At 44.8% G+C, this 13,566-nt stretch overlaps 1 protein-coding gene across 3 annotated transcripts in view; it reads left to right on the top strand.

Annotated features, from left to right (window-relative positions):
* The window catches only part of TTLL7 (tubulin tyrosine ligase like 7), a 204,912-nt gene that overhangs the window by 80,996 nt on the left and 110,350 nt on the right, over nt 1-13,566 (top strand). For all 3 annotated transcript variants that reach the window (XM_073544895.1, XM_073544893.1, XM_073544894.1), the window contains exons 11-12: nt 944-1,102; nt 7,679-7,773. In XM_073544895.1, coding sequence (XP_073400996.1) covers nt 944-1,102; nt 7,679-7,773 — 254 coding nt within the window. The remainder of the gene's footprint in view (nt 1-943; nt 1,103-7,678; nt 7,774-13,566) is intronic.

The following is a 13,566-nucleotide window of genomic DNA, read 5'->3' as shown; positions in this document are numbered from 1 at the left end:
TATCCTCTTGCGGTGCTGGCTCCATACTACAGTTACATAGACATGGAGTGTGCAAGTTGCACAACAATAAGAAAAGACCAGAGAAAGGAAATTGTGAGGACTGGCTCCATTTGGATCATATTTTCAACAGGAAAGAAACCAACATGCCTAATTAAGTCAATTAAGAAATTTTTATTTTCTTTGTTGTTTTGAAAATTATGAAAGAATGTTTAGTTACTATTTAACTATACGGATCTGTTTCTCCATTGCTCTGCCCCAACAGTTTTTTGGATACATTGTTGTTTAGGCTGTGTAAATGGTGTCATTGGCAAAACAGACAGCAAGGAAGATTTTTCCAGTTTTTCTCAGATCTTTGGGTTTGTGTGAAAAGTGTTCGAGCTTTCCATTCTGTGAAGCCTTAGGCCCTGTTCCCCCTGTATATCCCATCATACTCCTGTATCCATTGTTATTACCCCCTTTATGTACCTCCTGATTCCATCGTTTTACCCCCTGTATGTCCCATCATACTCCTGTATCCATTGTTATTACCCCCTGTATACACCGTCACACTCCTGTATCCATCGTTATTACCCCCTTTATGTACCTCCTGATTCCATCGTTTTACCCCCTGTATGTGCCTCCTGATTCCATTATTATTAACCGGGCCCCTGTATGTCCCATCATACTCATATATCCATCATTATTACTTGTAGAAATTAATTTGAAAGTGAAAAAACGCCGCAAAAAACACAGCAAAGTTTATTTAAGTATTTTTGGTGAACGCTGGCGAGAGAGAAGATTTTGGCTACAGAAAAAAAGCAACAAAAACGCTGCATGTGAACATGACCGTATTGTTTTCCCCTCTTTCCGGACCCATAATGACCTTGTGGACTTATCTGTACGATAGATTCGCTCTTCGGTCGCGATATGGGAACGTACTGATCCTTTTTTCTCTCTTTACCAGGAGTTGGTGGTGAAGACCCTAATAGTTGCTGAACCGCACGTGCTCCACACTTACCGGATGTGCCGGCCTGGCCAGCAGCCCGCCAGTAACAGCGTCTGCTTTGAAGTCCTCGGCTTTGACATTATTTTGGACAGGAAGCTGAAGCCATGGCTGCTAGAGGTATGCCGACATATTGTGCACTTCATTTACAACTGTGTCATATAGCAGATGAAGGTCCGTGCAGCACGGCCCACCATCAGTATGTGGCCCTGGTCGGCTTCTGGTTGTAGACTGTAGTTGTTAATTGATAACCAGTGAATTTTGCAGAAATGTTCATTCTCGCATTTACTCTACTAGAGGTGGTGAGGCCAAAAGTGGAACGTTCCTCCCACAAACCACCAGGAACTCTTCAATAACCCCTTCACTGCCATCGTAGACCACCAGTAACTAATCACTGTCATCACAGACCACAAGGCTATCCACCATGTAACCCTTTTCTGATTAGACTTAGTATGGTGGTATTATTCAGTCGCTGTATGGCAATATTTTGTGAACATTGTATGGGGGGGTTCATTTGGATAATGGAGATATCATTTGGGCATCACATGGTGGTAGTTATTAGGCACAGTATAGCAGTATTATGTGGGGGTATCATGGAAATATTATTGAAGGAGTTATTTAAAACCGATCATCTATCCTCCGAGTAAACCAAGACCACCATTATTGGGTCGATGAGGGTGACTCTCATCCTTTTGGCTGTCTGCAAGCATTTGCCTAGTAGAATTTACAAGAATTTACAAGCCAGTGTGACAGATTTTGGTGGTTGGGATATGTCCTGGGTATAGAGTTATAACTTTGGACTTCTATGATGAGCCACATGTCATTGCTCACAAGCCACAAAGGTCACTCTAGTAGCTGGTTGGAATCCTCTGATCTTAAAAGAATAGTAGTTTTCTGGTCAAGGTCATGGGTGATCCTCCTATTAGAGGTCTTGTCATTGTTGGTTTTCTTGTCACAATCCTCCTTTTGGTTGAGTTTATGGGCTGTCCTTGTCGAGGTCATGAGTGGTCCTCCTAGTAGAGCATCTCTCCTGGTTGAGGTCATATGTGTTCTTTCTAGTTGAGGTCATGGGTAGTCATTATGGTCGAGTTGCCGTCTTGGTAGAGGTCATACATGGTCTTCCTGGTCTAGCTCATCTTCTGCTGGTGTCATGGGGGGGGGTCTTCCCTGTCCAGGTCCCCTTTTGTCTGGGGTCATGAGTGGTCTTCCTAGTCTAAGTCCACTCTTCGTTGAGGATATGGATGGTTCTTCTGGTTGAGGGTATGGTTGCTTCTCCTAAGTAGAGGTCCTCTCTCAGTTGAGATCATGGGTGGTCTTCATGGTTGACTTTCTCTTCTGACTGCAGTCTTGGCTGGTCTACCTGATAGATATCCTCTCCTGGTCTATGTCATGTGATGATTTTGTCATGTGAACTGAATTTTATACTATTAGGATTTGTACTGTGTTTTTATGATACCTGATGAAGGATATACACTGTATCCGAAACGCGTTGTATCTCTTTTTTAACCCATGAAATAAAAAAATATGGAATATCATCTTTGGATGTGAGTCCTGGGAAGCGCTGCTGTTTATGGGCTGGATGTGTTTTTCTTGATTTACTCATCCTGTGTGAGCCTGAACCTGGCTCTTTCACTTGGATCCACCCGAGGCAAGATGCAAGCCCTGTCTTCTGAGAAGTATCCCAAAAGGAAGGATTTTTGAGGATACATAATCCAAAGCTATATTAGTCTTCTATCAGGTGAGTGCATAAAATTGTGCACCTTTTAAAGACTACAATATTGTGTTTACGCACTTAGGGCGCTGCGAATTGTCTGTTCTTCTCTCCCAAACAGGGTTTTTTTTGCATGTGATGATTTTGGTCAATTTCATGGGTGGTCTTCCTGGTTGAGTTCCTCTCCTGGATATGGTAATGAGTGATCTTCCTGGCTGTTGTCAAGAGTGTCCCTTTTGGTTGAGGTTCTTTTTCCGATTGAGGTCTTAGGTATGTTCCTGATTTCTTCCACTGGTTAAGGCCATGGGTTGTTTTCTGCTTAAGATCATGAGTGGTCCCTTCTGGTTGAGGTCCTCATTTGGTCGAGGTCATGGTTGCTGCTTCTGGTTGATGTCTCCAGGTTGTGGTCATCGGTTGTTCTCTTGGTCAAGGTCCTGTCCTGACCACAGTCATTGGTTGTTCCTGATTGAGGTTCTCTTTTGGAGTAGACATGGGTGGTACTTTTGATTGATGTCCTCTCTTCGTCGCAGTTATTGGTTGTTCTCCTGGTTGAGGTCTTCATTTGGTTGAGGTCTTGGGTGGTCTTCATGGTCAAGGTCCTCTACTGGTCGATTTCATGTTTCAGGACATCTCCAGATTGCGGTGATTGGTATTTCTACTTTTTCAAGGTTTCCACCTGAGGCAGTGATGGGAGATACTTTTGGTCGAGGTCCTCTCCTGGCCATAGTTGTTGGTTTTTACCCTGGTTGTGATTCTCTTCTGGACCAAGTCATGTTGGTCTTCTCATAGATGTGCCATTTTCACAATATACAGTCAAGGACAAACGTGTTGGCACCCTTATGATTATTCCAGAAAAGGAAGTATTTCTGACAGAAAATTGTGATTACACAATAATTGTTTTGTTATACACGTTTATTTTTTGTATGTATTGGAGCAACACAAAAAATTGAGAAGAATAGACAAATTGGACATAATTCCACACAAAACTCCCAAAATGGGCCAGATAAAACTGTTTGTGCAAACCAATCTTGTGGATAAACGACTTTGTTTCAAGCATGTGATGCTTGTTAAACCTCACCTGTGGCAAGTAACAGGTGTGGGAAATATGAAAATCACATCTGAAACCAGATAAAAAGGGGAGATGTTGACTCAATCTTTGCATTGTGTCTCTGTGTGCCACACTAAGCAGGGAACTGAGAACTGTCTGAGGACTTGAGAACCAAAATTGTTGAAAAATATCAATATTTGCAAACATGTCCATCTCCAGCAATCTTGATGTTCCTTTGTCCATGGTGCGCAACGTAATGAAGAAGTTTACAACCTATTTCACTGTAGCTAGAGAAAAATTGTTGAAACGTTGCAATGCAAGATAGTCTGGATGGTGGATAAGCAGCCTCAAGGATGCATCAGTGTCTGCGCAAACTATCCGTCCACATGTGAATTAAATGAAGCGCTATGGCAGGAGACCCAGGAGGACCACACTGCTGACACAGAGACTCAAAAAAGCTATACTGCAGTTTGCCAAAATGTAAGCGAGTAAGCAAAAATTCTTCTGGGAAAGCGTCTTGTGGACAGATGAGATTAAGATTGAGCTTTTTGGCAACGCACATCATTCTACTGCTTACCAAAAAAGGAAAGGAATTAGGCCTACAAAGAAAATAATACAGTACCTACAGTCAAATATGGTGGAGGTTCAAAGATGTTTTGGGGTTGTTTTGCTGCCTCTGGCACTGAGGGCCTTGACTGTATGCAGGGCATCATGAAATCTGAAGATTACCAAAGTATTTTGGGTGGCAATGTAGTGCCCAGTGTCAGACAGCTGGGTTTGTGTCCTAGGTCATGGGTCTTCCAGCAGGTGAATGATCCCGAACATACTTCAAGAAGCGGATGGAAACAAAGCAGTGGAGAGTTCTGAAGTGGCAGCAATGAGTCTGCATCTAAATCCCATTGGACCTGTGAAGAGATCTTACAATCGCTGTTTGGCGAAAAATGAGAGACCTGGAGCAGTTTGCAAAAGAAGAGTCGTCCAAAATTCCAGGTGACAGGTGTAAGAAGCTTGTGGATGGTTATAGGAAGTGATTGAGTGCAGGTATTTATTCCGAAAGGCAGAGCCAAATATTAAGTTTATGGTGTCAGCAATTTTGTCCGGCCCATTTTGGGGGTTGGGTGTGAAATGATGTCCAATTTGCCTTTTCTTCTTCTAATTTTTTTTGTCTTGTTCCAATAAACACAAAGGAAATAAACCCGTGTATAACAAAACATGGGGAATGTTCTGGGAGAAATACTTCATTTTCTTGAACAATTTTAAGGGTTCCAACACTTTCGGCCATTACTGTATAACACTTTTGGTTGAGAGGCGGCCATTGCCTTAGTGCCATATCCTTTCTATAGGCTCCAGAACAGTCGCCGCGTCCTATAGATGATGTGTAGGGCTCATTACGGTGCGAGATGCGGTAGTATGGGCGACCATTGGGTGTAATGGCGGGGTTATATATGAGCCTCTGGCGGTCTCTGTGTGTATGGAGGGCCTACACTAGGGTGATCTTTCCCCTCCTCGTTTGGGTGATTTTCCGCCTAGAATCCATTAGCGCCAGCACTTAATGGGCTGCTCTTCTGTAGACGGGAGACTATGGGGAGAACATTACAGTCTTGGATCTGTTCCTTCCCTTGTTAGCTGCCAGTTTCACCAGTCTAATACTGTAATCATTTGCAAATTTAAATGCCATAATTAGCGTCGGCGGCACACGCTGGGTGCATTTGTATCGGCTTATATGAGGACTTTTAATTATGCATGTTGACATAATGATTAAAAATAGATTTTCGCTCAGGCGGCGCTGTTTGGTTTTACAGTTAAATCTGTTCCCCGTGTCTGTCGTACGAGCGCGCTTTGTGATGTTAATTAAAATCTAAGAAAAGGACAGAAATTGGGTTATTGAATGGCACTTGAGAGCGGCTTCATTAGCGAGCGAGCACCTCATTATAGAAGAAAGCGGCGAGGAGGGTGCATCCCGCACGGGGAACCCGCGTGTCCGGACCCCCAGCATCCCCCAGACCTGCGGGCGAGCGTGTAGACGTCTGGGGTGTGCAGAGCAGGAGTCTGCACACTGTGCTTCTTCACACCTGGTGAAACTACGGCTCCCAGCATGCCCAGACAACCTATGGCTGCCAGAACACGCTTGAGAGTTGTACTTTAGAGTGGCTGGAGAGTTCTGTGATGTAGAGGAATCCGTCAGAGAGTCACCAACCCAAAATCATGCCAGAAATATATCGAATTGTTTCATTCCCGAACTGTTCTTTTAAGGAAAAAAATGGCAATTTCTTCCAAGATTTCCCTGTGCACAGTCTGGTATTCGTTTTAAAATGATGGGAGTGATGCTTCCATGGAAAAAGTGGCGTTATCTGTATTCTGCAGGTGAGTACAATTCAGGCAGCGCCACATCTCTACAGTTGTTACTTTATGTATTGCCGCATGTTGGGACACACTGATAATAATACAAAAGCATTGTATCTACTTTTTTTCTCTAACTCGTTGTTGGTTTTCTTGGTGCAGTTCACATTTACTTTGATTACTAAAGTAGATCTTTAAGGGGGAACTTGTTTTTTTTTTTTTTAAACTTAAAGCGCAGCATTTACTCTACCTGCGGCTGCATCCTATCAGGCCGTGGCAGAGCTGCGGGGCTCTGCTAGACCCTTGATTTCCATGTGACACAGAGAGTTCCCTCTTCTTTGTTCCCAATTGATCGATGTCCAGAATCAGAGCCATCTACGATCCCGACCATTGCAGCAGAATGTTACTACAGGGTCTCGTGGTTAAGAGCACCTGCCCAGGCTATAATGGTAAGGTGCGCGGTAGAAAGGGGTTAAGGAGATGGTATGCTGGGAATTTCCTCTCCTGAAGCCGTACTATGGGGGATCCCAACAGTAACTGCTCTGTTTCCCTGCAGCGCCCCCACAGTCATTATGAGGTATTACATGAGTTCTCCTGAAATTACTGAGCGGTCCACAGAATCCATGTATGTACAGCAGCTCCACTCCCTTCAGCTGCTTCCATTGCTGACTATTAGGGCCCTAATTTGGGGATCACCAATAATGCAGAATTTCATAAAAAAGTACATGATGTTTGGTTTAAACCAGACAACCACTTTAATTGCATCTTTGTGAATTTACATTCAGCAAAGACAAATAAATGAAACACAGAAGCGCCATCTGCTCTGTAGTACAGCGTAATGTTCCACCGCTCTATGGGGGGCATCTTCCTCGCAGCATTGAGAAATGGCCAAAGTGGGACACCTAAAATCAGCGATGATGGCAGCTCGTGTCTGTAAACACAAATACACCCTGGCACGCTCGCCGCTACAGACGAGCAGAAAACACGGCGCATTATACTCGGCTCCAGGAGCACGCGAGGCCGTACACGGCTCAGTAATGATGGCTCGTGTACACGGGGTCATCACTTCTAGAAGAGAAATGGAAGAACTCAGAACTTCAGCACCTCGTGAACATGGAGGTCCGGCAGTAAGCGACGCCCCAGACACCGGTGCTGTTTCTTTATTTTACTCGTCCGTAACGAGTCTCATATTAGTTTAGGATCTTCTATTAGGGAATAAGAAGAGTAAACATCCGGGGATCTCTTCTTCTAGACCCTCATTAAATGGCTGCAGAGGATGACTAGAAGTCCTGGCACATCACACCTGCAACACGCTGACTTCACACCATGTCATTCCTCTTCTCTCCTGCGGGGCTGCTGTGCAGGAAGTGAACACCGGATGGCGGATTACAGCCGATCGCTGGGATTCCTGCATCTGGACCACCTGCAATCAGCCTGTTATCGGGGGCCTAATAAAGGGATTGTCCTAAGCCTGAATGTGAATAGAGTGTAATGACAGCATAGGACATATAGAAGCCCCAAGCTTGAGAATTTCAGGCTGCTCCTGGTTCTTTTTTTATTTTCTGTTCTTGAAATGTAATTTTTTTTTTCTTTGCAGATCAACCGAGCTCCAAGCTTTGGAACGGACCAGAAGATCGACCATGATGTCAAGAAAGGAGTTCTGCTAAATGCATTAAAGCTTCTGAACATCAGGTAACGCGTCCTCCCTTCGTCTGCAGTCACCGTGCCCGGGGGTCTGCGCTGATCCGGAACCGAGGAGTCGTGTTTAGTATGTGTATAAATCAAGTTATCATTGATAAGAAATGATGTTCACATAATAGCAATCTGTAGCCGATCCACAGTCACCTGCAAAGAGGGAGGAGGCATCAGAAAACCAGCGGCTGCCATAAAAATGCTGTGGTGATAAACATATTTTTTAACATTTTTAGCGATTTAACTTTTTTTTAATATTATTTATTATAGCGCCATTTATTCCATGGCGCTTTACATGTGAGGAAACAAGTACAGTAATCTTACACCACACAAGTCACGACTAGTCCAGGAGGAGAGAGGACCCTGCCCGCGAGGGCTCACAACCTACAAGGGATGGGTGAGGATACAGTTGGTGAGGGCAGAGCTGGTCGTGCAGCTGTTTGGTGGATCGGTGGTTACTGCAGGTGGTTGACTTGTCGGAAGAGGTCGGTGTTCAGGTTCTTTTTGAAGGTTTCCATGGTAGGCGAGAGTCTGATATGTTGTGGTAGAGAGTTCCAGAGTAGGGGGGATGCGCGGGAGAAGTCTTGTATGAGATTGTGGAAAGAGGAAATACTGTCACACTTAGCGATGCACCAGCGATCCCAACCAGCGATATGACACTGAGGATCGCTGGGGCATCGCTAAGTGGTCGCTAGTGAGCTGCCACACAGGCAGATCTCACCAGCGACATCGCTGGGGACGGGGGTCGCTACTTACCTGTCACACTAGGCGATCCTGCGTCCTCCCGCCCGGCTCCACGCTCGTCTCTCCGCAGGAAGCTGACGACGAGAAACAGTCCAGCCTGTTCTCGTGCGATCAGCGATAACCAGCGGGGGAGCGGGTCGTAGGTAAGTATCAGACACAGCGATATCGCTAGCAATATCACTATAACGTCACAAGTTATAGCGATATTGCTGGAGATATCGCTTAGTGTAACAGGCCCTTAAGAGGGGAGTACAGAAGGAGATCTTGTGAGGATCGGAGGTTGCGTGCAAGTAAGTACCGGGAGACGAGGTCAAAGATGTATAGAGGACTCAGGTTGTGGATGGCTTTGTATGTCATGGTTAGGGTTTTGAACTGGAGTCTTTGGGTAATGGGGAGCCAGTGCAGGGATTGACAGAGGGAAGAGGCCAGGGAATAGCGGGGGGACAGGTGGATTAATCAGGCAGCAGAGTTTAGAATAGACTGCAGGGGTGTTAGGGTGTGAAATATTTTTTAAGTCCTGAAATCTGCCTGCTGAGTAGAGATCACTTCTCACCAGTGATATCGTTATCATCAAAGGCAGGAATGCAGTGACAGATATCACATATGTATAACGAACACATGACTCAGAATTCACAATAGCTGAGGTCACAGCTCACCTCCTCCCCTTCCCTGCACAATCACCTCTGCACAGGTCACAGGACATGCCCACAACATTCTGCCACAAATTATGTCACAGCTCACCTACTCCCCCTCCATGCACAATGGACTCTGCACAGGTCACAGAGTTTTCCCATTACACTCTCCCGGGAGAGTTAGTAGGCATCATACAGCAGCAGCTTATTGTTAGGGGCAGGGTTGCACTTTTTAACTAAGTTTTTAAAATTAGGATAAAATGAGCACAGAGGGGAAAAAACTTTTGTATATTGGAAGTAAAAGTAATGCCGATGTCTGTCAGACACTAGATCATTGTGGGATCATGGTGTTTTCTGTGGGTTTACATAAGGTTGCAGGAAAATCTAAAAATAAAACATTACAACATAAGAGGTAAAAGGGGTCCTCCTGCCTGCATAATTTATGCTCTGTTTAGTAATGGCCATCACCAACTACTTGGATGCCGCCATCGGCCACTAGCTGGTGGATTTGTGTTTTCTGTCTTCTCTGGGACCGGAGACTTTAACTCTTTCCTTTCATTGCCGCCCCTATCATGGGTTTTGCCCTTTCCTGGGCTTGGGCTCCATTTTCGGCAAACGAGGTAGTTACCCTGTAATATTTCGGTGCTTGCGGACGGAGGAGCCGCGTCTGTGGTTTTGAGTCGCTCGTCTGCTCAGTCTGTAGTGATGGCACGGCATCAGCCGTTGTTATAATATCTTATTACAGAGATCATAGAATCCTAGAACGTTAGAGAGAAGGGGCCTTTACACATAGCGATATCGCTAAAGCGGCACCGATTTTGTGACGCAGCAGCGATATCGCTATGTGTGATACTTACCTCCGACCGGCTCCCCCGCTGTCTGTCGCTGATCGCGCGAGATCGTGCAGCTCCATTTCTCGTCAGGAGCTTTCTGCTGGCACTGACGAGAGACGCATGGTCGCGGGCGGGAGGACGTCAGGATCGCCGCGTCTGAAAGGTAAGTAACGACCGCTGCTGCGTCGCTACATCGCTGTGAGATCTGCCTGTGTGGCAGCTCACTAGCGAGCATTTAGCGATGCACCAGCGATCCTGACCGGGTCGTATCCTTGACGGGATCGCTGGTGCATCGCTAAATGTAAAGGGGCCTTTAGAACAGACCCCCGAGGTCATCGTGTCCAACCCCCTGCTCAATGCAGTAGTCACTAAACCATCCCAGACAGATGTCTGTCCAGCCTCTGTGTGAAGACTTCTATGGAAGGAGAACTCACCACCTCTTGTGGCAGCCTGTTCCTCTCATTGATCACCCTCACTGTCAAAAAGTTTTTTCTAATATCTAATCTGTATCTTCTCACTTTCAGTTTTATTCAATTGATTCTCGTGTTTCCATGCACAAATGAGAATAATGATCCCTCTACACTTTACAGCCCTTCAGATATTTGTAGACAGCTATTAAGTCTCCTCTTGGCCTTCTTTTTTGCTGCTGAACACTCCCAGATCCTTTAACCGTTCCTTGTAGGACATACTTTGCAGTCCGCGCACCATCCTGGTCGCCCTTCTCTGAACTTGCGCCAGTTTTTCCACTATCTTTTTAAGAATGTGGTGCCCAGAACTGGACACAGTATTCTAAATGAGGCCTGACCAAGGAGGAGTAAAGGGGGATAATTACTTCACGTGATCTAGACTCCATGCTTCTCATAATATATCCTAGAACTGTGTTTGCCTTTTTTGCTGCTTCACACTGGTGACTAATGTGCAGTCTGTAATCTGTTAGTATACCCAAGTCTTTTTCACACGTGCTGTTGCTTAGTTCTATTCCTCCCATTCTATAGATGTAATTTTCCTTTTTCTTGACCAGATGTAGAATCTTGCATTTCTCCCTGTTAAATATAATTCTATTAGTCGCTGCCCATTGTTTAAGCTTATCTAGATCCTTCTAAATCCTTTCTCTGTCTTCTCTAATGTTAGCTATCCCTCCTAGCTTTGTATTGTCTGCAAATTAGATTAGTTTACCTTCAGTTCCCTTATCTAGATCATGTATAAAAATGTTGAACAACACTGGGGCCAGGACAGAGCCTTGTGGTACCCCACTTGTAACACTGGGGCCAAGACAGATCCTTGTGGTACTCCACTTGTAACACTGGGGCCAAGACAGATCCTTGTGGTACTCCACTTGTAACACTGGGACCAGGACAGATCCTTGTGGTACTCCACTTGTAACACTGGGACCAGGACAGATCCTTGTGGTACCCCACTTGTAACACTGGGGCCAGGACAGATCCTTGTGGTACTCCACTTGTAACACTGGGGCCAGGACAGAGCCTTGTGGTACCCCACTTGTAACACTGGGGCCAAGACAAATCCTTGTGGTACTCCACTTGTAACACTGGGACCAGGACAGATCCTTGTGGTACCCCACTTGTAACACTGGGGCCAGGACAGATCCTTGTGGTACTCCACTTGTAACACTGGGGCCAGGACAGATCCTTGTGGTACTCCACTTGTAACACTGGGGCCAGGACAGATCTTTGCGGTACTCCACTTGTAACACTGGGGCCAGGACAGATCCTTGTGGTACTCCACTTGTAACACTGGGACCAGGACAGATTCTTGTGGTACTCCACTTGTAACACTGGGGCCAGGACAGATCCTTGTGGTACTCCACTTGTAACACTGGGGCCAGGACAGATCTTTGCGGTACTCCACTTGTAACACAGGGGCCAGGACAGATCCTTGTGGTACTCCACTTGTAACACTGGGGCCAGGACAGATTCTTGTGGTGCTCCACTTGTAACACTGGGGCCAGGACAGATCTTTGCGGTACTCCACTTGTAACACTGGGGCCAGGACAGATCCTTGTGGTACTCCACTTGTAACACGGGCCAGGACAGATCTTTGCGGTACTCCACTTGTAACACTGGGGCCAGGACAGATCTTTGCGGTACTCCACTTGTAACACTGGGGCCAGGACAGATCTTTGTAGAGAAACAAAGAACTTGAGGGCACTACAAGATATATAAGGGGGACTGCCGACCAACACACCTGATTGTACAATGCATGAAAATGAGAGAAAAAGAAGTGTGCAAAACTGGACGTGATCAACCCAAATTGGCCATGAATGACACTCCAAAGAAAGGGGTTTCTGTGAACACACTCCTTCTCCCCTGAGGAAGCCACGTTAGAGGTGGCGATACGCGTCGGGTGGTACCCCCCCCTCCTGTTAGATCTTGCGGGCATCAGGGTTCATTCTAAACATCCATGCAGGGCCTTTTTCATGGGTTCATACATTCTTGGGCCAGATAATGCATATGCATGCCTTCTATTGTGGAGACTATATAGTCTCTTTTCTATTTGGTGACGGTGACCCATATGTTTGTTATATATTTTTTCTGTTTGCATGTGACCAGGTATATCTGCAGATTCCTTGAGAGGCATTTCACTTTATGGACCCTTTTCCTTATTATGGAAATCTTGTTTAAGGTTATATATTATTTCCACTGTGATAATTATTGTTCCAAACCATGAGGACATATGCTTCTATGGCCATTTATAATGTGGATACATATTTTCATGGTTACCTATAGCTATGTCCATTTGTTTGGCATATAAAGGGTTCATTTTTTGTATTTTTTGTATTGTCATTTTTGCTTCATTTTGACTTATCGTTATATTCAATATAGGGCTCACACAGGTCTCATCATTTTGGGAACATTTCATTTTTCGGACTCACTTTTGGGAACTGCAAACCATGCATCAGGCTATATAGCACCCTACTGTGCAAATTATTGTCTATACATGTGGGTCTGTGTATCTATAGTCATATGTTAATTAGGCCCACTGGATTTTTATTTGTTATGTACATGTAAATTACTTGTCTGGTGTATTATTATCTATGTGTGGCTTCGTCACACTATTACACTTACGGTAATTATATAGGTCTTACTTTATGTATGCATATACATCTTCTGCATGTTTCCGCCCAGCTTATTGGAGGGGGTAAACATCGGGTGTTCACAGAAACCCCTTTCTTTGGAGTGTCATTCATGGCCAATTTGTCTTGGCCTTTTTAATTGTTTTTAAGGTTATTTTTTCTCTTGTCATTAGTGTGTTTTCCTTTTGTATGCTGTTAATAAAAATGTATATTTTTTTCATATAATTATGTGATACATATTATTATTCTCATTTAATTAATTTGTCTTATTTTGGGGTTGATCGAGGACAGATCTTTGTGGTACTCCACTTGTAACACTGGGGCCAGGACAGAGCCTTGTGGTACTCCACTGGAAATACTCTTCCAATTGGATGTGCAAACACTTATTACCACTCTTTAAGTACAATCATTGAGCCAGTTATGAATCCACCTAACTATATCCTTGTCAATCCCATACTTATTTTTTCAATAAGGATAGTATGAGATACTT

Source organism: Dendrobates tinctorius, unplaced genomic scaffold, assembly GCF_039654945.1.
Source record: "Dendrobates tinctorius isolate UK_male_01 unplaced genomic scaffold, ASM3965494v1 ptg000138l, whole genome shotgun sequence".
In the NCBI taxonomy this organism is placed as follows: domain Eukaryota; kingdom Metazoa; phylum Chordata; class Amphibia; order Anura; family Dendrobatidae; genus Dendrobates; species Dendrobates tinctorius.
The sequence above is the reverse complement of the archived record's forward strand: the minus strand, read 5'-3'. Positions and strand labels throughout refer to the sequence as shown.